The sequence below is a fragment of the Ilyonectria robusta genome (genome assembly GCF_021365365.1).
Source record: "Ilyonectria robusta strain PMI_751 chromosome Unknown BGZ61scaffold_56, whole genome shotgun sequence".
In the NCBI taxonomy this organism is placed as follows: Eukaryota; Fungi; Ascomycota; class Sordariomycetes; order Hypocreales; family Nectriaceae; genus Ilyonectria; species Ilyonectria robusta.
Window position 1 is genome coordinate 30,579 of NW_025764490.1, and position 20,519 is coordinate 51,097.

At 49.7% G+C, this 20,519-nt stretch overlaps 9 protein-coding genes across 9 annotated transcripts; 7 read left to right on the forward strand and 2 right to left on the reverse strand.

The window, feature by feature from the left end:
* Nucleotides 1-1,514: 1,514 nt before the first annotated feature.
* BGZ61DRAFT_192415 (XFP N-terminal domain-containing protein) lies at nt 1,515-4,630 on the forward strand. Its single transcript, XM_046237822.1, has 6 exons — nt 1,515-1,817; nt 1,876-1,950; nt 1,997-2,234; nt 2,279-2,431; nt 2,486-4,239; nt 4,296-4,630. The coding sequence occupies exons 1-6, from the start codon at nt 1,655-1,657 to the stop codon at nt 4,328-4,330; spliced, it is 2,418 nt and encodes an 805-aa protein (XP_046094565.1). The 5' UTR covers nt 1,515-1,654; the 3' UTR covers nt 4,331-4,630.
* An 839-nt stretch (nt 4,631-5,469) lies between these two features.
* BGZ61DRAFT_373099 (uncharacterized protein) lies at nt 5,470-5,889 on the forward strand (the record flags this gene model as incomplete). The annotated part of the gene is made up of 1 exon (XM_046242226.1): nt 5,470-5,889. The coding sequence occupies one exon, from the start codon at nt 5,470-5,472 to the stop codon at nt 5,887-5,889; it is 420 nt and encodes a 139-aa protein (XP_046094566.1).
* A 1,021-nt stretch (nt 5,890-6,910) lies between these two features.
* On the forward strand, nt 6,911-8,803 carry BGZ61DRAFT_541195 (heterokaryon incompatibility protein-domain-containing protein; the record flags this gene model as incomplete). Its single annotated transcript, XM_046255011.1, has 2 exons — nt 6,911-7,094; nt 7,158-8,803. The coding sequence occupies 2 exons, from the start codon at nt 6,911-6,913 to the stop codon at nt 8,801-8,803; spliced, it is 1,830 nt and encodes a 609-aa protein (XP_046094567.1).
* A 1,781-nt stretch (nt 8,804-10,584) lies between these two features.
* On the forward strand, nt 10,585-10,896 carry BGZ61DRAFT_312422 (uncharacterized protein; the record flags this gene model as incomplete). Its single annotated transcript, XM_046238827.1, has 1 exon — nt 10,585-10,896. A coding segment is annotated over one exon (312 nt), but the record flags the coding sequence as incomplete, so codon positions are not given.
* A 745-nt stretch (nt 10,897-11,641) lies between these two features.
* BGZ61DRAFT_467218 (uncharacterized protein) lies at nt 11,642-12,041 on the forward strand. Its single transcript, XM_046247748.1, has 2 exons — nt 11,642-11,784; nt 11,834-12,041. The coding sequence occupies exons 1-2, from the start codon at nt 11,690-11,692 to the stop codon at nt 12,021-12,023; spliced, it is 285 nt and encodes a 94-aa protein (XP_046094569.1). The 5' UTR covers nt 11,642-11,689; the 3' UTR covers nt 12,024-12,041.
* A 504-nt stretch (nt 12,042-12,545) lies between these two features.
* On the reverse strand, nt 12,546-15,355 carry BGZ61DRAFT_524107 (uncharacterized protein; the record flags this gene model as incomplete). Its single annotated transcript, XM_046252624.1, has 2 exons — nt 12,546-12,818; nt 12,907-15,355. One exon carries the CDS (start codon nt 15,353-15,355, stop codon nt 12,941-12,943), a length of 2,415 nt encoding a protein of 804 aa, XP_046094570.1. The 3' UTR covers nt 12,546-12,818; nt 12,907-12,940.
* Nucleotides 15,356-15,727: 372 nt separating this feature from the next.
* BGZ61DRAFT_500413 (uncharacterized protein) lies at nt 15,728-16,652 on the forward strand (the record flags this gene model as incomplete). The annotated part of the gene is made up of 2 exons (XM_046251545.1): nt 15,728-16,314; nt 16,373-16,652. 2 exons carry the CDS (start codon nt 15,728-15,730, stop codon nt 16,650-16,652), a joined length of 867 nt encoding a protein of 288 aa, XP_046094571.1.
* Nucleotides 16,653-18,316: 1,664 nt separating this feature from the next.
* BGZ61DRAFT_192446 (uncharacterized protein) lies at nt 18,317-19,367 on the reverse strand. Its single transcript, XM_046237823.1, has 3 exons — nt 19,322-19,367; nt 18,480-19,246; nt 18,317-18,395 (listed from the first exon to the last, which is right to left on the reverse strand). Exon 2 carries the CDS (start codon nt 19,221-19,223, stop codon nt 18,534-18,536), a length of 690 nt encoding a protein of 229 aa, XP_046094572.1. The 5' UTR covers nt 19,224-19,246; nt 19,322-19,367; the 3' UTR covers nt 18,317-18,395; nt 18,480-18,533.
* A 521-nt stretch (nt 19,368-19,888) lies between these two features.
* BGZ61DRAFT_541200 (uncharacterized protein) lies at nt 19,889-20,410 on the forward strand (the record flags this gene model as incomplete). Its single annotated transcript, XM_046255012.1, has 2 exons — nt 19,889-19,969; nt 20,024-20,410. The coding sequence occupies 2 exons, from the start codon at nt 19,889-19,891 to the stop codon at nt 20,408-20,410; spliced, it is 468 nt and encodes a 155-aa protein (XP_046094573.1).
* Nucleotides 20,411-20,519: the final 109 nt, after the last annotated feature.

Genomic DNA, 20,519 nt, shown 5'->3' on the forward strand with positions numbered 1-20,519 from the left:
ATCCTCTATAAAAAGGGTATACTTTTTTCTTTTTTAATTTTAAACTTTTAAAGATAATCTTTTATTACTTAACTTACTATTTAACTAGCTATTATAGCAGCTCTTTATCCCTTCCTAATTAATTATTCTATCCTATTCTATTTAGAAGCACTTAATTAAGTACTTAATATCTCTTCTATACCGATTTCTATTGCTGGTTTTAGCTGTAGGACCTTCTTATCCCTGAACTATAGGGTATCTCTGACTCTTACTGTGCAGGCCCTGTCTGCACTAAGTGTATCTCCCACTAATAAACTGTAAAAAAGAGGAGTTATAATAGTAGAAGAAAGAAGGTAAGTAATTAATTAAATAGATATAGATGTATAGGTAGTAGCCGAATTATCGAGGAGTAGTAGTCGAGGAAGATTAGTCGGACTGGGAGTTCGGCGCTATAGTATCTATAGCAAGCCCGGCTATAATATAAGGACTTATTAGGTAGTAATTGAGATATCTAGAGAAGAGTATAGTAAGTAGTTTTAATTAATTAAATAGTTTGTGGTATTTTTATTGCGATTTCTAGTAGGAAGGTTGGGATTTTTATCTTACTTGCTTATCTATCTTACTTGTATATTAAGTATATTATCTAAGAATACTAAAATAAGTTTCTTTATATTAGAATTATAAGAACTATTTCTATAAGGCTTAGTGCCCTGAGATATACGGGATTCTGCTGTTATTAGTTGATATATATTAGGTATAAATAGGTAAAAGTTAATATAAGGCTGCTTTTATACTGTTGACCTGTGTATTTAAGATATATAACGGAATAGTTTTCTTCAAACAAGCCCACTTTTAGTGTCCAGATCTCGGACACCCCAAGTTTTAGATATTCAGTAAAGTAGATAAGAAGGAAACAATTTCCGAGGATATAATTAAAATATAATAAAATGGCTTTGAGACTGCTGATAGGCGGTGACTGTAACCTCAAGCCAGCGCATCAGAGGGAAAAGGATATGGCATGAGTGGATTGAAAGTATTCCAACAAGAACTTTCTGTTTTTAAACCAACGCGTTCCCGACAATTTCAGAAATTGCAAACTTATCGGCAAATATATACTACATACTGGTACTTATGGGGTTGGATCTTGGGTGAAACAGTATGAAGAACACTCAAAACATCGGTCGTTCGATTAGTTTATTCAGGAAAAGATCTGCATGCCATTGGGCGCCGGATCTCTTCCTTCGCGTCCCTGATGACGGTGTTCCAAGTCGCAATCGATGTCATGCACTCCGAATATCATCGTCAATTAGCCCAGTAAACATTCGATATTTGCGGCGAAAGTGAGGCGAAAGTGAGAGGGTGGCATGATTGCACAATGTTGACGTAATTAAACAGAGCCGTGCGAATACTTGGAGGTTACCTCCGCTATAAGCGAGCTCCTGCAACTCGTCCTGGAAGCGGGGATGGGTCGGGTCGACGTCATCTGCGTCATCGAAGGCGTACGACTTGCTTTGCCTCGCTGTTTTCGCCGCCCAGTTGGATAATCTCAAACAAAATGATGATTTCGCCCTTTCATTCTAATACTCTTGTTTCGATTTTCAAATTTGCTGGTTTTCTTTTCATCTGAAGCGTCCAATTTCTCCATTACTCCATCAAACCGCTGGTGACTTCCAAGATGCCAGGAGAAGTAATCGACAGACCAAATCCACCACCACTGCCGAGCCAACTACCGGATGAGACCTTGTATCTTGCTGCAAGAGTTCCAAAAATCCACTTGGACCAGAATGTGTCGCAGTCCTTGAAGGATTTCCAACAGGCGGCCTGTTACATCGCAGGGTGTGAGTCTCGATGCATCGGCAAACTAAATGAGAGAAGAACAACACTAATAGTTAGAAGCTATGATATTTCTCAAAGACAATGTAATGATTGACAGGGACTTAAAACTTGAAGACGTCAAGCCACGGCTACTAGGCGAGTAGCCAAGCCATCATTTATTATCTCGAGCTAACAATACCAGGTCACTGGGGAACATGCCCTGGGATCATCCTTGTGTGGTCTCATCTTAACTTGTTGATTCGAAAGCACGACCTGGATGTCATGTTTGTCATCGGCCCAGGGCATGGTGCCCCGGCTGCTCTAGCTGCCCTTTGGCTTGAGGGATCATTGGGGAGGTTCTTCCCTGACCAGTACCCCATCGATGAACGTGGATTGAAAAACCTCATATCTGGGTTCTCGGTTCCTGGAGGGTTCCCAAGGTAAGTCTCACTCTTGATAATCGGCCAGCGGCTCACAGGCCTAGTCACATCAATTCTGAAACCCCAGGCGCTATCCATGAGGGTGGTGAACTGGGCTATGCGCTTGCTGTCTCCTTCGGTGCTATAATGGACAACCCTGATTTGATAGTCACATGTATCATCGGCGATGGAGAGGCAGAAAGCGGTCCAACCGCAGCGTAAGTATTTACCGTGCTCTTAGAATTATAGCTGAAAGTCTGACTCGTATGCAGCGCCTGGCATTTGATCAAGTATCTAGACCCGGCGGAGTCTGGGGCTGTCATTCCGATCTTGCATGTCAATGGATTCAAGATCAGCGAACGTACTATATTTGGTTGCATGGATGATAAAGAGCTGATCTGTCTGTTCACTGGGTATGGATACCAGGTGTCCATCGTGGAAACATTGGAATCCATCGACGTCGAACTCGCCAGCGCATTGGATTGGGCCTTGGGTGAGATCCAAAAGATCCAGTCGGCTGCCCGAGACGGCAAGCCGATTGTGAAGGCCCGGTGGCCTATGATTGTGCTCCGATCACCCAAGGGTTGGACTGGCCCAAAGAAGGTGGATGGCGAGTTTATTGAGGGCTCTTTTCGCTCTCACCAGATTCCTGTCCCCAATGCGAACAAAGATAAAGATCATTTGAGGATCCTGCAATCTTGGCTTCAAACATATGAGCCAAGTAGATTGCTCAAGGATGGCACGCCAACCAAGAGCATTCTCGACATCATACCAGAGAAAGACTCTAAGAAGCTCGGGCAGCTGAAGCAAACATACGACTCATACCAACCGCTGAATATGCCCAGCTGGAAATCCTTTGCTGTCGAAAAATTCCAACACGTCAGCTGTATGGAGGAGACAGGCAAATTCCTGAACCAGGTTGTCCTTGACAACCCCACAAGCTTCCGAGTCTTCTCTCCTGATGAGCTAGAGAGTAACAAGCTGAGCAGCGTTCTTCAAAATACGGGCCGAAACTTTCAATGGGATGAGTATGCTCGCGCAAACGGCGGTCGCGTCATCGAGATTCTCTCGGAGCACTGCTGTCAGGCGCTTCTCTCGGGCTATACATTGACAGGTCGTACGGGCCTGTTTCCAAGCTATGAGTCATTCCTGGGAATCATCCATACGATGATGGTGCAGTACTCCAAGTTCAACAAAATTGCCCAAGGTGTCAAGTGGAGAGGTGATCTCAGCTCCATCAACTACCTGGAGACAAGCACTTGGGCCCGCCAGGAGCACAACGGTTTCTCGCATCAGAACCCTTCCTTTATTGGAGCCGTTCTGAACCTGAAGCCAGAAGCTGCGCGGGTCTATTTGCCACCAGATGCCAATTGCTTCCTCAGCACGGTACACCATTGTCTCAAGTCGAAGAACTACGTCAACCTGATGATTGGTTCGAAGCAACCAACCGCCGTCTACCTCTCCGCCGAGGATGCTGCTGAGCACTGCAAGAAAGGCGCATCAATCTGGAAGTTTGCATCGAACGATGACGGACAGACCCCCGACGTTGTCATTGTAGGGGTCGGCGTTGAAGTGACGTTCGAAGTGGTCAAAGCCGCCGAGTTGCTCAGAGATTTGCTGCCTGACCTTCGAGTTCGTGTCGTCAATGTCACTGATTTGATGGTCCTTGCAGCTGAATCGCATCACCCACACGCGCTCAGCCACATTGAGTTCCAAGGTCTGTTCACAGAAGACCGGCCGGTGTGCTTCAATTACCACGGGTACGCAACTGAGCTCCAGGGACTGCTGTTTGAGCGCCCACGTCTGGACAGGATTAGTGTCAATGGCTATAATGAGGAAGGCAGTACGACAACCCCTTTCGATATGATGCTAGTCAATTCTGTCAGCAGGTTTGATGTCGCTGCGAGGGCGATTAAGGGTGCCGCCACGCACAATGAGCGGGTGAAAGAGAAGCTTGATGAGGGATTGAAGGAGATTGCAAAGAGGGTGCGGGCGGTAAAGCAATACATTAGTACTCAGGGCAAAGGTAATGATCACAGCTTCCATCTTTGTCATGAACAGACAGCGCTAATATGCAACCAGATCCTGAAGACTTATACGACATGCCCAAATTTTAGGAGGAATGGGATATGATGAGAGGCCTCAAACATTTCTAACAATAGCAACTGCGAATAATGACACACATCTCAGCTCCCTTTTAGGCGTTATATGTCACGCGTCAGCCTTTGTGGCTGATACAGGCCTTAAGCCGTACCTGAGGACACGGGCGACGGTGAATTGAAACGAAATGAGGTCGTTTAAACCTGGTCCGCGTGTTTATCCCGATACCTGCAATTCAGGATCGGTAGGTCGTATATCTTACTGAAGGAAGACATTGCGAAGACAATCTTGACTGGCTTGTCCTGCTGAACTAGGACTCCCTAATCTCCTTGATACCTGGTATTCGAATCGATACCCAATGATGGACGATTCGGTGTATGTGCAGAACAACGATTATCCGAGGCTTCTCGTTCATCAGCCATTCACCCCATACACGCCATTCATCCAATCACCAAAGAGTAGCAGTGCAGTGAGACGCGTCACATGAACCTTTGACTTACTCGACTAAAATATTATTGAAATTCGATTGGTGGCCTGAATGCACTTTCCACCTCATTCCCGTTGCCTCATCATGCTGTGCAAGCCAATAAATACGCGAGCATAGCACCAACCCCCCAAAATATCGAAAACTCTCCCTTTGTAATACTTGAGTTGAACAAAGTTGCCAGTACGGCTTCAAGTCCCCTTCGTTGAACACCCCAGATCAAGAACTACCATGGACGAGACTCAGATCCTAGCAGTCAACCAAGATGGGGATCCTGGGAGCACGTTGCATCACAACTGTGATCAATATTATAAGCAATTTTAAAAGACGGGAGAGACGAAGCACCTACAGACTGCCATTCAACAGGGCGAAGAAGCACTCAGCGTTACACCAAAAAAACCACCCACATTTTGCCAGACGTTTACACGACTGACTATGTGATCTGCCTCAGAGAGGATTTCATTATAGATGGAGACGTCCAACTGCTCGACAGAGCTATCGCCCGGAATTTGGAAATCCTCCAAGACATCCCGAATGAGCATCCTGATTATGCAGGCCTCCTGCATTCTATGGGAGTACTTTTCGCTGCGCGATTTACACATGTGTCACATGATCCAGAAGATATCGAGCGAGGAATTCTCTATGGTCAACAGGCCGTTACTAATACTTCTGATGGTGACGCCTGTGATTCGAACGTATGATGAACCTTGCAAGCTCTTTGGGAGAAAGATTCATGAGAAAGATTCATCCAGTGTATCTCCAATCGATAGTCACTTCTCCGTCACAATGCTAGAAAAGCCAACCAAGTCGCAAGTCCTGGACGAATTCAAAGATGTGAGGATCTGCCACTTCGTATGCCACGGTGTGGCAAGTGCAGAGTTTCCCGAGTGGGGTGCGCTCATTGTAGGGAACTCTATGCAAGAGGAGTTGAGAATCGAAGACCTTGATCTTGTTCACAATGACCAGGCTCAAATTACCTATCTATCTGCCTGCTCAACGGCAGAAATTAAACAGGCCCCCCTCGTCGACGAAAACATCCACCTCGCAAGTTCATTCCTACTGTCTGGGTTCCCTCATGTAGTTGCATCTTAGTGGAAAGCGCATGACGGAGCAGCTGTGGCGATTGCGAGAGAACTTTTACAAATGTGTGTTCGAAAGAGGGGAATTTGATGATGACGAAGTGGCTGATTCCTTGCACCGTGCAGGCTTTGAATATAGGAGCCAGAATGGCAATATTGATAACATCGCGAAGTGGGCGACATTCGTGCACTTTGGTCCCTGATTATTATCATTGCCACGAAGACATTCTTGAGAGAGGACGAAGGAAGCAAGCAATAATAGGAGGCAATGGGGTTAAATTGAAACGTCAATATATTGTTTTTCTCACCACACAATGCTCATATGTCCTCGACGACTCGATCATTGCGTCTAGACAGGCTGACGATATCTCCATGGAAGCGGTTTGAACCTCAAATCGGTTCAATATCCGGAGTCATCCTCATATATTGATCCGGAGCCTATCTGGGCATCTATTGGTCGTGCACTCCCGGAGATTATTACCGAGAAGAAGAAATCGGCCTAATTAGGTGATTATATAGGTTTATAGATTTCTTTAAATTAAAATTTATAACTAGAAATTAATTAGATTTATCCTGTGAACTTATAAAGAATATAAAAAGCATCTAGGAAGACTGAATAGATGAGTTTTTTTGCATTAGAATTGTAAGCACTGTTCCTATATCCTATAAGGCCTAGTGCCCTCGGGTATAAGAGATTCCGCTGTTGTTGGTTGACGCGTGGTGGGCTTGAACAGGCAGAAGCCGACATAAGGCTGCCGTTGGGCTGTCGACTTGATAAACCCCTCACCTACATGTTTTCTAAAGCGCTTGCGTCTCTAAACTAGCGACACGAAGATATGGATCTACGAACGCAATCGCCATGCGACCTGTGTCTAGGTATCATTCGGCACATCACCGATTCAAGCGGGCCACATTGGCAGGCCCAACAACTTGAGTGGCACCAAGATATTCACCAGCTTCAAAGTTCAGCGCAGTCTTGTCCCCTCTGCTCCAGTCTTTTGGATCTATCGTTAACACAGAGCTATTCCATGACCATGACACGACTTGAGGGTGCCACCCTACGTTCACCTCCCCAGCTTGAATTAGAGGTTGCAAGCGCAAAGAAAGCCGAGAAGATAACCTGGGCAACCTTGCGCGCAACTTTGAATGTCGAGCAACTCGGATTGAGCTACATACGAGTGGATACGATTGGGGTCTCGTGCCAGCCTGAACGCGAAGGTAACTGCATTCAATGAAGATGACGGAACCCTTTCTTGAAAGAGGCTCACTATCTGTCTCTAGGCCTTGAGCATCCTAAGTTTTGGGTGTTCAACAAAATAGATGAGAAGAAAACAGATTCCGAGGATAGAATTGAAACGATAGTGGAATGGCTCCGAGACTGCGAATCGAATCATGAGGCCTGCAACCCGCCCGCAAAGCGGTACCCAAAGCGCTTACTTGACGTCGGAGTCAATGAATCTCTTCGTATCGTGGAGGGGAATCAGATACAGCAGGATAACCAGCCCATTCGATATGCAACCCTGAGTCATTGCTGGGGCCACCATGTGCCTATGCGAACCACGATAAAGACAAAACCTCAGTTTGAGAAGCGCATTTCCGAGGAGCTACTCCCGCGAACCTTTCGAGATGCTATCAGGATTACACGGTCTCTCGATATCCGCTACCTGTGGATTGATTCCCTCTGTATTGTGCAAGATGACCCCGAGGACTGGCAATCTGAGGCACTTCAAATGGGGGACACGTTTTTCGGAAGCACAATCAACATCGCCGCCAGCGACGCTCTAGATAGCGCTGGAGGTTGCTTTCTTGAAAGCAATGACGACACAGGTGCCGCACCAACTAGTTCTTCTGATCCCGGCCAGACCGTCGTTGTCGAAACGTCTGGATTGGCTGCCAAAAGCCATCGCGTTTTTGTTTATCAACACGAAGATCAACCCCTGACCACCATGATCAGGGTTCAGGCCCGAACGGCACGGAATGTTCAAGGCGGGGCACATTTGAGCACTCGAGGGTGGGTGTTGCAAGAGGAGCTTCTCTCCCACCGTATCATACATTGCATGGAGTCAGAGATGCATTGGCAGTGCAGGTGTTTCTACAAAACACAAGCTGGCCAAACTCTGGAGAGTTCGGAGCTGATGGGCGGTGATCGCAATCTCACGCTGGCACCCTCCCAAAGGGAAAAGCGGATCTGGCATGAGTGGATCGAACGGTATTCCAACAGAGACTTTACATTTCCAGCCGACAGATTCGCAGCAATCGCAGGAATTGCAACTTACTACCAGCGAACGACGGGGAATTCGCCGTTATTGGGCTTATGGAAGGAATCTTTTGTTGGAGACCTTCTATGGCTTCGAATAGGATCGACGAAGGGGTCTGGTATTCACAGAATGCCTTCTTGGACGTGGCTGTCTTGCAATGCTCCGGTCTTTTTCGACTTCTGGAGACTCTCCGATGAAGACCTAGAGACAAAAGAGGATCATGTTCTCTTATCGACTTGCAACAATATTTGGAACGGATTGGCTACGGAATCCAGTGTGCAGTCGACATTTCTGGTCATCAATGGTCACCTCAAGGATATCCGCTTTCGAATCGCCCCAGAATCCAAATCCAATCCTCCTTATTTCCACCTGGAGGGAGAGGTATTGGACTCTTCTTTGCCGATGCCATGGTCGTCTATGGGGCAATTTGACGATGAAACCATTTCAAGAGATGCCTTTGCCACTTATACCTGTCTACTCGTACGATCTAGGTTCGATGATCGATCGGGCTTTCACAGAGAAACATTCCTCATCTTAGAGTCGGTGGCAAGCTCTTTGGATGAGATAGGAAACGGCCTTCTCGGCTTTCGTCGCATCGGTATTGGCTCGATTGGGAGCAAAGAGCGGACGTTTATCCTGGGCGAGGAAAAGGAGATGAGACTTTACTAGATTCAAGTATCCAAAGGGCCATGGCTAGTCCTGGATTCATCACGTTGTGTAGCATAATAGCTGGAATTATATTTGCAGCGCTCTCAAACCTATCAACCCCGACCCGTAGAATAGATATAAACTGAAACGTTCGATCACTCTAGAGCGGCAGTATATTACGGCCAAATCTCGTTGAAACTACCACGTGTTAGCTCTCTTATCCATACGACATTATTCATTTCATTAAAAGTGTGGTCGCCGCGTTCTGGCCAGCTGATACGCTCCGTAATCCTGTTCTAGACCAAGAGGCTTCCACACAGGCGCCCAAACTCATCTTCGGCTTAGCTAGAATTGCTTTTTGGACTGTGAATTCAATATATTTGTACTCTACTTGACATAATCAATTGTCTTGTTAATATAGGTCTTATATATGCCCTCCTTCTAAGTAGATCTACAAAGGGATAAAGAGCATGGGCAAGAACTACCGCGCATACTCAAATCAAGCACCCGAATGTTTACATTACTGAAGGATAATTAATCTATAGAACCCGATGGGCCGCACCAACCCTGTCTCAATGTTTCTGAGAGGATTGTTTTACACACCTGCTTCATGCGCACAGCGTTGACCAAAACTGCACAAGAGTCACAAGAGTAACAAGAGTCAGAAAAGTGACACAAATGCGCCACGTCACAATTGTGACACCGAGCGCACAGGTGTGCCTCCCATCACAACTACACCAATGTGAGAGAGTGTCGGCAATCAGCGTTGCTTGGAGGCGGTTGTAGACTTTATTCCCATTGTCTTAGATCTCTTTCATGGATTTCTTTCTTCCCCTAAGAATATACAGTGTACCTATCCGTCTCTTGGTCGTGAAGCTGTAGTATTACCTTTGTTGTCCTTCATCTGAGTTAATAATGAAACTTCTCCACATTGAGCGTAACGTAGTTACGCTACCCGACACAGAACTACCTCCTTGCGCCATTTTATCATACACCAGGGCAGGGTCCCTATGTACCACTCAGGCTCAACTTTCAACCAACTACAAACTCCACGTATGTTCGTCATTCCATGATCATGTCACTCGGGCATATGAGGATACCGTAAGCCGAGGCATCACTTACCTGTGGGTCCAGTCTCTCTGTATCAATGCTTCATCCTCTCCTCAGCCGAGCTGGATGATGGTGTCAGCAGCTCCTTCCGGAGGTTAATCAGATAGTCCGTTTGTCTTGTTTATCTTGCAGATCTCCCAACCGGCGGGCCATCTTTCGATAAGGCCATATGGGCACAATGTGCACACTGGAGACGATCCTGGACACTGTAAGAACTTATTCTTCCCTCGAAAGTTGAGTTCTTTGATAAACAATGGAACTACCGAGCCACTGCACGAGATTCCTACACCTTCACCAGATCAACAACCGATTCTGCGAGCCAGCCATCCGTCTTTCTTTCTGCCCTTGACCACGGAATATGCCCGACCGCGGGCCATTCCAGGTTCCCCCGAGCAGAGCATCGACGCATATCCTTCACGAGACAAGAGTTTCAAGACTTCGCCGCTCCCCTCGCCAAGCACAACCCCCAACTCGGGTACGCCAGTACCGTCGCGCTCTCGAACTCTACGGGAACGAGGCCGTACTCCTGGGAGCCGCCAAAGCTCATCACTTCCGCCAGTGGATACGACACAACGAGTCAATCCACGAATCCTACCGTCTACGCGCCGAAAACGAGGGATTCACCCCAGACCAGGGATTTGTCGAGATCTTGGGCGAGAGGTTCCAAGGCTTCTCTAGAGCTTCTCCTTCTACTTTCAAATGCCACCGGCATCCCCAAAAGGGTACTGCCCCATCTAAATGCGCTGTCTGACGTCTCGCTCGCAGGACGAATGTCTTGGGCTGTGGATGGAATCGCCAGTCGGGAAGAGGACACTACCTACTCTCTGGGTGCCATCGCCGGAGTCACAATACCGGTGCGCTATGGTGAAGGCACCGAGAGGGCCTTTTCGCATCTCCAGGAAGAGATCCTGCACGACACCCGTGACGGTTCCATTTTTGCTCGGCGAAGTGTCCATAACCAGAAGGACCATGGGCTCTTGGCTCGCTCGCCGTCGGAGTTTCGCCACTTCACATTTGCTTCAGGGTCAGTGTGGGAAGCGCCATGGATCTTCGATGACAAGGTCCAGTTCAGCAGCAAGGGCATCCAGGTTCCGTCATGGATTTCCAAGCATGGGTCATGTATTCTACTTGAGATTGGCCGGCGGGTACGGGACAGTGGTTCCAACGACAAGTTCGGCTTCTTCCTCCGAGAGTGGAACGGCATCTATGTCAGAGTGAACCCAAGCTTGGACACAGTCAAGATAGATCATCTTCAATTCAAACTAGATTGCAATGTAAAAGCACATGGAATACATTGTCCCGCAAATTTGAGAAGGGTAGAAGACACGAGGGAATACTGGACGAGTTTCTTCGCGGACTTACGCGCTGTTTGCAGCTGGCGGCGAAGGGGGGTGTGATGATCCTAAACATTTCCAAATGTTTGAGATCGTCACACGCCCCTGCTTCTTGCCAGCAGCACCCACTCCCTAGCAGTCCCTATTGGTCCGTAATAATCTGGTGAACAGCTTGTTGTGGATACTTGCGTGGCGATTTATGCCCAGGCTCAAGCCAAGAAAGCCGCGGAACAATGAAAGCATCGCGGCAGTTTCGAATGGCACGTCGGTGTAAACGCTGCGATACCTGGCTTAGCGACACAATTGTGTGGGCGTGGCGAGTCAAACGACGCTACTGTTCTGAACAATTGTGATAAAAACGGCGACACTTTTGTGAAAAGGCGACTTGAGGAATATAAAATGCGTCTGATGTCTAGTTTTAATAATTGTTTAATTCAGTAACCATTTAAGTCCACAAAATACAATGTCGTCACCTTATCCAACACTTTCAACGCGTCCCACTTCTCGGTACTGCGTAATAAGCGCAATGATGTCGACAATCCAGAAAGCTGAGAATACGTATGGCTCACACAGTCCTCTATCTCTAGTACTTACTGACGATTTTCAGTTTGGTGTCAAGTCCAACCCGAGACCAGCGGTCCCTGAGAAAAGAGCGGCTTCAGGACTGGCTGCGGGACGATGGCCTCGCCGTGCAAGGCAGACTCTTTGTGGGCAGCAGCAGGGCGCAGCAACGCACAGCCACATCCGCAAAGCCCACTAGAATGGGGAGGAATTGGGATGGGAGAAACGACTGGTAAAAATGGTTAGAGAGTGTGTTTAACATGTATCCTATTCTCATCTCCTACCTACATTTGTAGGAGCTGACCTTGTCATGATTGGGAGGATCAATTTGGCGTTCATCTCCAAGCGCTACTACCACTATCGTATTCGTCTTGACTTTCATATCGCCTCAGCTACAACCATGTCCACCCAGAATGCCCATTTAATATAAATTTTCTTTTTTAGTGAGCTTTTTCATATCTGCGCTGTTTGTTTCGTAATCCACCATCCATCATAACTCTGCGTCCAAATGACGATGCCAACTCATGTTTACCAGTGTTCGTCACACTTTTGCGCATTCCAAAGCATTGCAAATGTGGGTTGACGTCACGTTGTAAAATGCCGATTGGAATATTTTCAGTTTTTAGACAGGTGTGATATCGTCAAAGGGGAATTGGTATGCATAGAGTCGTCTCCGGAAAGATGATACACATTTGTGATCCGTCAATACTGACTTGTTGATACACATACCCCCCCCCCCCTCATTGCTGAGATGCAACCCACTCTCTCTATTTCACAATTGTGCAGACTTTCCCTTCCACGTCACCTGTTGAGCAGCAACAACGCCTTGCCTAGGTCAAATCCCTTTGCCTGTTTGTTTGCCTCTTTTACAGACACACGGGATCCGAATCACATTCGTGTTCTGGTATAAATCGCCACTTCAACCTTGCATCCCTACACCCAATGCCGGAGACAAGGGCTTGGCGTTTATTTCAAAATCAAAGGGGTGGAAAGCGATGTCGAGGTCCGACAGAAATATGGGAATTCGGGTTCTGTTCGCAGCTTAGTATCATGGTTTTATATGGAATATTAACAATTGGAGCGCAAAACAGACTCCGCTCATAGCTGCAACACACGTACATAGTCACGCGGTGGCTAGCTACCTTGTGTAAACTCATATGCTCCCGAGCCCTGAGGTGTCCATGTACTCGACCCTGTGTGTCCGCCCTGGCACGACCTCTTGATATAGCCCTTGGGCAGCGAGACTTGGAGGGCTCACCAGGGTCGTGTTAGGGACACTCCCGCCTACTTCATCCCACAGTGTGGCCATGACTGAGAACCCCGCCAGGGACGGTACGGCGTCTGAAGGGGCTTTGCTGTGCATTGGAGGCCACTGTTCGGAGCCTCTGCTGGCGCTGGTGCTGGGCATGGCGCCGAATTGCTCGACCAAAAGCCAGTCTAAAGCCGCCGAGCCCTCGGCTGGCACCTCCAGGGGCGCAATCCGGACTCTCCCAAGGTAAGGTGCCGCAAACTCGAGACCGGAACCCTCTTCAAACACGTGGCATTCCCCTCCCGATGCCCATCCGTCGATGCAAAGCGAGTGCGCGACGCTGTCTGCCGCTCGTGCTTCGGCCTCTTGCAGCCCTTTCAGCACCCGCAGCCCTGTTTCGCCCTGGGAATTGGGCGAGGACCTGACGAGGCCCTCGATGCTCTCAACAGCCATCTGCACCAGCCCCAGGTCCTGCAGGCGCTGGTGCGCGAGCCCGTTGGCGTGGTCAAGGCGATGTCCGTCCAAGTGTGCAAGGAGCAGGGTCGCCGAGGCCGTCAGGCCTTTGAAGTCGACGGCGCGACAGCATGAGGGCACTTGATTGGATTTGCGGTATAGAATGAACCGGGACAGAACGTCTCGGCTCGCCGTCGCGGCGGTGTATATGCTGTGCGCGTCGCTGAATTGCGGCTCTGAACACAGGGTCTGGATGATATACGGCAGATGGATGATGAGGAGCAAGTGGGCATGGTTCACTTGGGCTAGAAGCCTGGGCGTCTCCTCTCTGGACTTTATGGCATCAGTGACTAGGTCGCCTTGATGAGGCGGGAGGCACCATTCCACAGGAAAGAGAGGCGCGATCTTCCGCATCTCTCGGTCTATGCTCCGGGTCTCCTCGAGTTCGCTTCGGAGAGCCTGGATCGGATGGTCCGCGGCGGCGAGGCGTTGATTCCGTGCGATGAGGCGGCCCATGATGACCGTATGCAGCCTCTCCAGCCTCCCCAGCGGCACGTCTGCCGCCATGACATGGGAAGAGACGAAGCTGTCGTCGGCAGTGGCGGACGGGACTCCCAGCATCAGTGACAGGAAACGGTCGCCGTAGTTGAGGCGAAACCAGAGGAACTGCGACTTCGTCAGCGCTTGAGTGTTGTTGGATCCTTGTCTTTCGCCTTCTTTCCTGGACCGAAGGGGCAACTTCATGAGTTGCGCAATGCCAATCGCGCGGCGAAACGCCATCCAGCCGAGCGGCAGGTTCCCGGAGTTGATTTGGTAAAGGCCCTCTAGCATAAGAGTCTCGATGCCGTCGTCCGAAGCGACTAGAGGGTCCTGCGAAGTGACATAGCGGGTGGCCGCGTCAAAGTAACGTCGCGAAGCCTCCCGGGCCGCCCTGAGCAAGCGCGAGCTTCTTGTATCGGATGAGCTATCCTCATGTAATTGCTGTAGGCCGAGCGCGATCTGTATGAACCTCCGAGCTATTAAAATCGGATGCGCGGTTGGCTCTGGAATAGTAAAAGGGTCCGCGGGCTGGTACACGACGGACGACTCTACAAACTCTCGGTACGGCCTCTGTATCATCTGCATGGGGAGGTAAACATATTTCGCCCTACGAAGGATAGCCAGGGCGGAACCGAGGGAAGGCATTAGCGAATGAACATGGTGGCTTATCGAGTGGTAATCCGGCAGTGTCGGTGGCAAGCTCAGCGCTGAACCCGGATCTGCAACGTGTATCCCGCCGCCCGGCTCTATCGGGCTCGGAGGTGAGGGTTCTGAGGCGGTAGGATCTGTAGGGAGGGTGACAGACGGAATTCGGTCGAAGTCTTCGGATTGGAAGAACAGTTCCTCTCGGGCGAGTTGAGGCCTTATCTCCCTTGGCAGTGCTGGGCCTGGCTGGACAGCGCAGGTTGTACCAGATGGGGATCTCTGGTGGAACCTGAACTGGCGTAGAGGGAGAGTAGCTGCTTTCCCTGTTGAAGAAGAAGAAGAACTACGGGAAACCTGGTCAAGAAGCCCGTTGATGAGCCCCTCAACATGCAGGAGACTCTGAGCAACCTTGTGGTATGCCACGTCGGATTGCCCTCTCGTGCCGGCGGGATTGATCTGGAACTCTTGGCTCACGCACTCCGACCCACGGCGCGTGCAGGAGATGCACACCGTGGAGTTCTCGACGAAGGTGCAGCGGACCTTGCGATGCCTGCACTCCCAGCAGCTCGATGTGCCTCTCCTGACTCTCCGCCTCTTCGGGGCCGAGGGCAGCTGTTGGACATTCGATTCGGGCGCAGGGAGGAGGCCCTTGTGAGCAAGATGGGGGCGCAAACGGCTCATAGAATTAGTGCAAACTGCCGGAAGCGCGGATAGTAGAGGGAGTGAGATCAAATTGGGCGGATATTGGAAGTGGGAGGTGTAAGTGAGAGTGAGGCAGCGGTCGGAGCGGAGCGGAGTTGGTCGAGTCTCGGACGAATCCAGCCAATGGCAAGATTTGGGCCGATATGTCCGTTGCCTTGCAAAGCCTCATTTCCTCATCCCTCATCACGACACGCTTCTGAGGGCAGGGAAATGCGACCGCGCGGATGGGGACTCCATGGTTCCGTATATAAGCAGCATCTTGCCTGCCTAGGTACTTTTGTTGGACGCGGACAGAGGGCACCACGATAAATCACATATCCGAATTAACCAACCACTAACACAACCGCAAATATGGGTGGCATGGCCAACATCATGCGTTCGCAGTTTGTATCGCTTCCCTATCCGACCAAGAAATTCACCGGCCAGACCATCCTGGTGACGGGATCCAATGTCGGCCTCGGCCTCGAAGCCGCTCGGCATTTCGTGCAGCTAGACGCTGCCCGCGTCATCCTCGCCGTGCGAACCATCAACAAGGGCAAGGCCGCGGCAGCCTCCATCGAGGAGACAACTGGCCGCAAAGGCGTCGTCGAGGTGTGGGAGCTTGACCTGTGCAGGTACGACTCGGTCAAACTGTTCGCCAGCCGCGTCGACACGGTGAGCCGGCTAGACGTCGTCTTGGCCAACGCCGGCATCATGGCCAAAGCCTTCAAGAGGGTCGAGGATAACGAGAGCCAGATTACCGTCAATGTTGTCAGCACCATGCTTCTCGGCATCATGGTGCTGCCCAAGCTGAGGGCCTCGGCGCTGGAGCACGGCAAGCACGGCGTGCTATCCTTTACTGGCTCGTTTGTGCACCATGTCACCGAGTTCCCAGAGCGCAACGCTCCCAACATCTTCGAAGAGCTAGCAAACGAAGCCAAGGCGAGGATGGCTGACCGGTAAGCACACACATTGGTACCCCTAGATACAGAGCCAACGGTTGACGGTGAGTGCTAGGTATAATGTCTCCAAAATGATACAGCTTCTCGCAGTCCGCGAACTCGCGAACAAGGTGACTGAGTCAAGTAAAGCTGGTCAAGTGGTTGTCTCCATCCTCAACCCGGGCTGGGTGAGGACCAACATGGGCGCCGGCGAAAAGGCGGGACTATTCGCGGCCTTTGGCCGGAGGTTCATTGCTAGAGATGCCGAGGTGGGCAGCCGGACCCTGGTCCATGCTGCCGAGGGAGCCCCGGAGACTCATGGGCAGTATCTTTCCGACTGCAAGCTTGGAGAGTAAGTGAATGAGCTCCCATCTTACCTAGGAGGCTATCCCATCTATTAGTAGCCCTTGGTCAGCTGACATGAAGACCAAACAGAGTGTCCAGCTTCGTTTCAAGCAGCGAAGGTGCCACCTCGCAGAAGAAGATCTGGACAGAGCTTTCCGTCATCCTGGAGCGGATAAATCGGGGCATCATGTCGACCATCTAGACTGTCAAGCCCGTAAAATCGAAGCAATAAATTGCTGAATATTCCAGAAACGGGTGCTCTGTTGTCTAAGGATCAATTTGATCCTGAATGCATCTTCCACTTTGTCGATCATTAGTCTATATCTATTCAGTTTCCAAGGCATCAAACATCAAGTAGGTCACACAAGCTTGTCCTTGATTCTGTTTTAAATCCCTTCGTAAGCTTTCTCAAGCGTCTCGAGGCTCCGCTTCGTGACTCTATCTTCAGGTTCGAGCTGACGCGGGATAAGACTTGACCACAAGTAAGTTCGCTTTGGTGCGTCTAGGAGCTGTTTCTCCAGCCACGCTCTCTCAAAATCGTCCAGTTGTCGATTAGCCGCAGCTTCTTCCACTCTACCGATGATATAAGCGTTTATTTCAGACTCGGTTAACTAGCTTTCATCGCCGGCAATGCGGAGCTCCGGGAAATCCGACGCGATCCATCCAAAACCACGCTTGATATCGAGCTCCTGATGACTAGTAACGACAAACGTCAACTTTTGTAGGTTTCTACTGCTGGCTGAGATCTTCGCATGAAAACCCTTCAACTTTTTCACGAGCGTCAATTTGCCTGCTTTGTAGCACTAGCCCAGAGCATCGAGGACAAATATGATTTCTCCGGTTCGTGGGTTTCTCACAACATCCATGAGAATGTCCCACAAGTCGCTAAATGAGCCAAGCAACTTGGTCTGATCCTTCTTTTCCACTCTCTCGAAAAGAATGTGGGAATAGTTCCGTCCTATGGAAGAAAATTTGGTGAAGCAAAGCCGGCATGGCGTCCGATAACCTGTTTAGTCGATGACCTTCGTCCTTGAAAAAGAAATAGTCCATGTTTTACTTCACTCGTCCGTCAGGTCGACGATGGACCGCAAATAATTAATTCCAATACGCCTGCATATAGTCGAAATCCCCCAAGATTTATCCTGATATATGTACCTTACAATCTGAAATCCAATTCATGTGTGGGCGACGGCCATACAAGATTGCCACCCGTAGTTAAAACCCCAGGGCCTGATTGCCCGCCGTACCCAAACCCCCCAGGCGAGCCGCTCATCAAGCTACCCGCTGGCGACGACATCCTCATCTTCACATCAACTTGCAGATCACCGTGCGACATCAGGTACTCGGCGCTTTCGAGGGCCCTGTCGTACTCTACCCGGTCCATGCCGCTCTTTTGGTGAAAGATGAAGTGCTCCAGGCATTCCTCCCACGCGGAGAATCGCTTGATATTGGCTTCGTGGTCGCAGGTGCCCGGCAGGTTTGGCAACCTCCCGTGGTGGTGGTTCCGCAAGTGGTTTTCTAGCGTCTTCCCAGATCCGTACATTCGGCCACAGCTCTGGTGAAAGCAAAAGAATGGCTTCTCCGGCTCGCCATGGGATGGCGGTGACCGCTTACGTTTAGAGCCCACGGGGGGAGGCTCGGATTCTGCGAGTGACGGTCGTTCACGACTAGTAGCCCGTGACTGTACGCCTGACTGCCCACTACCTTGGCCCTTCAACTGCGCTGTCGTGTCTTCCGTCGGCCTAATATTTGTTCTTGTCACTGAATCACCATCATCTTCGTCGATCGGTTCTGGTGGAGAGTCGAAATTATTGTCCCTACACAAGGAGGAAGCATACCTTGGCCATAGAGGTCAGCATGCATTGACTTGGTGCATTTAGTCATTCGTATTCTTACCATACCAGCCTCGGACCCAAGGCATCCCAGTTATCGTATTCTCTCAGCCGGGAAAATGCCGTTTTGAGTTCTTGAAGGATTTCTCGTTGGGTTGGGGAGATTGCTATCGGCTCTTGGGAACCGAGAAAAGCCTCCAGAGACGTCGGGGCCGGTTGTCGGCCTCGCGTGGGAGTAAAGACCGGAAGGCACTTCAAAAGCCGGTCTAGATTTCCCTGGACGGCGTCGAGCTTGGCCGAAATTTCATGCACTCCATGATCTAACTTGGGCGGATCTCGATAGCGACACTCGAGCATCTTTTCCTTACAACCTTTACAGGGCTTCTGTTCATCACACTTTGCCTTTAGCTGGCGACAATTGTCGCATGCTTGCGATGCTCTGAAAGCCTTTTTTTTCTGGCGAGGATAGGTGTTGTAATTGAAGCCAGTTGACGGAACTGGAGCTTGAGGCGGGACACCGAGCGGACTGTAGCTATGGGGCGGCTGTGGGCCATAGGGCTGAGGTGGCCCATAGGGTTGAGGTGGCCCATAGGGGACAGGCGGGCCGTTTAGCAAGAGCGGATCCGGTCCTGGAAAGGTCTTGTCTTGCAATACAGGATCCGATTCCTTGTCATGACTGTCGTCGGTCGGTATCGTGGCAGGATTATCGGGAAGGGTCGGCGTGGGAGGATTGTCTGTAGGGTTCGACATGAGGGAAGTGGAGAAGCCGGAGTCTAACAAAACGCGTTAGTTGATGGTGGATTCGATTCTCCCAACATTCCATTGTCAGGATACAGAAGACAGCTCACCCAGTTCTGCAACGCTTCGAGAGACAATCGTACCGCGAGACACCCCTTATTTCTCGGTCAACAAATCGTGGTGAGGCTGAGCCTCAGCTTCAGTATCAGGCTAGACTGGCTGACGTAACCCGACAATTGTATTCACAGCACCTGATTGGCGAAGAGCCCATAGTGCAGTGTCCGGGCTGGGTTTTTAGTAGTTTTGGGGAGTTTGGGAGAGTTTGGGGGGGTTTTGAAAAGCTGCAAGCTATCTCGTAGATTTCTGTAGTTTTTCAAGAAAAGCTACCAATGCTTCAGATCAATGTTCAGAAAAACAGAAACAAACAAAGAAATAGACCCTTGTTTTCGTAAATTCTACATTACAAGATGAATTCAAGAAGTCCTCCTTCGATATCGAATACTAATTATTGGTGCACCCTAAATGTACATTTCCTGACTTTCTATTTAATACCATTTTACCCCGATGTAAATCATCATGGATGCCAACACCAATTATTTGAGCATCCAATATATATACGGAGCCTGGCCCCCCAATACCTTCTTGGCTTTCAGTTTTGAATACACAATCCCATCGCAATGAATATCGACTTTTCCGGCCGAGGGGCCATCGCGCTGCTCGAATTGCTTGTCTCTATGCATCTCCTCCCGGCCATGGTCGTAAGTGGCATTCAATTGCTGTCGCCATTCTAGTCACTTACATACCAATGTCAGCATATTGAAACAGCCACAACTCTGTCCATCGCTGTGTCTCTCATCGCGACCGTTATCCAGACCTGGGCCCTAGCCTTGCAGCGAGATGAACAGCAGGAGGCTACAGCAGGCGATGCTAACCACCTGTCTGCAATTCAATCCACCATGATGCAATACTTGGGCCTATACTTGAGTGTGATATCTACAACACGAAGTGGATTGTACGGCAGCCCAGGTCGGCCGTCGACATTTTGGGTTGGTGCTGGGATTTTGTTCCCCCTTGTTGCTGTGGTCATCTACCCAAGTCATAGCCTCCTCACCCAGCTATTCCTCTTCTTTGGCGCAGTTGCTAGCAACCTCGTGTGCGTGCGTTTGCTGCAGAGGGAGCTAGAAAATGAAATTGTGTAATGTTACATGCGAGAGCCGTGAATTGGACGAAGATGGCCGTGGCCGTATGCTGTTTAGCGGCCGGAACGACGAGCGGCTTAAGCGGTTGAGGGGCAATATGGCGACCAGA

Coding starts and splice junctions, on each gene's coding strand:
- BGZ61DRAFT_192415 (XM_046237822.1), top strand. CDS start 1,655: ATGCCAGGAGAAGTAATCGACAGACCAAATCCACCACCACTGCCGAGC. Junction 1,951..1,996: donor CGTCAAGCCACGGCTACTAG/GCGAGTAGCCAA, acceptor TAACAATACCAG/GTCACTGGGGAACATGCCCT. Junction 2,235..2,278: donor GTTCCTGGAGGGTTCCCAAG/GTAAGTCTCACT, acceptor TCACAGGCCTAG/TCACATCAATTCTGAAACCC.
- BGZ61DRAFT_467218 (XM_046247748.1), top strand. CDS start 11,690: ATGTCGTCACCTTATCCAACACTTTCAACGCGTCCCACTTCTCGGTAC. Junction 11,785..11,833: donor ATCCAGAAAGCTGAGAATAC/GTATGGCTCACA, acceptor GACGATTTTCAG/TTTGGTGTCAAGTCCAACCC.
- BGZ61DRAFT_192446 (XM_046237823.1), bottom strand. CDS start 19,223: ATGTCGAACCCTACAGACAATCCTCCCACGCCGACCCTTCCCGATAAT.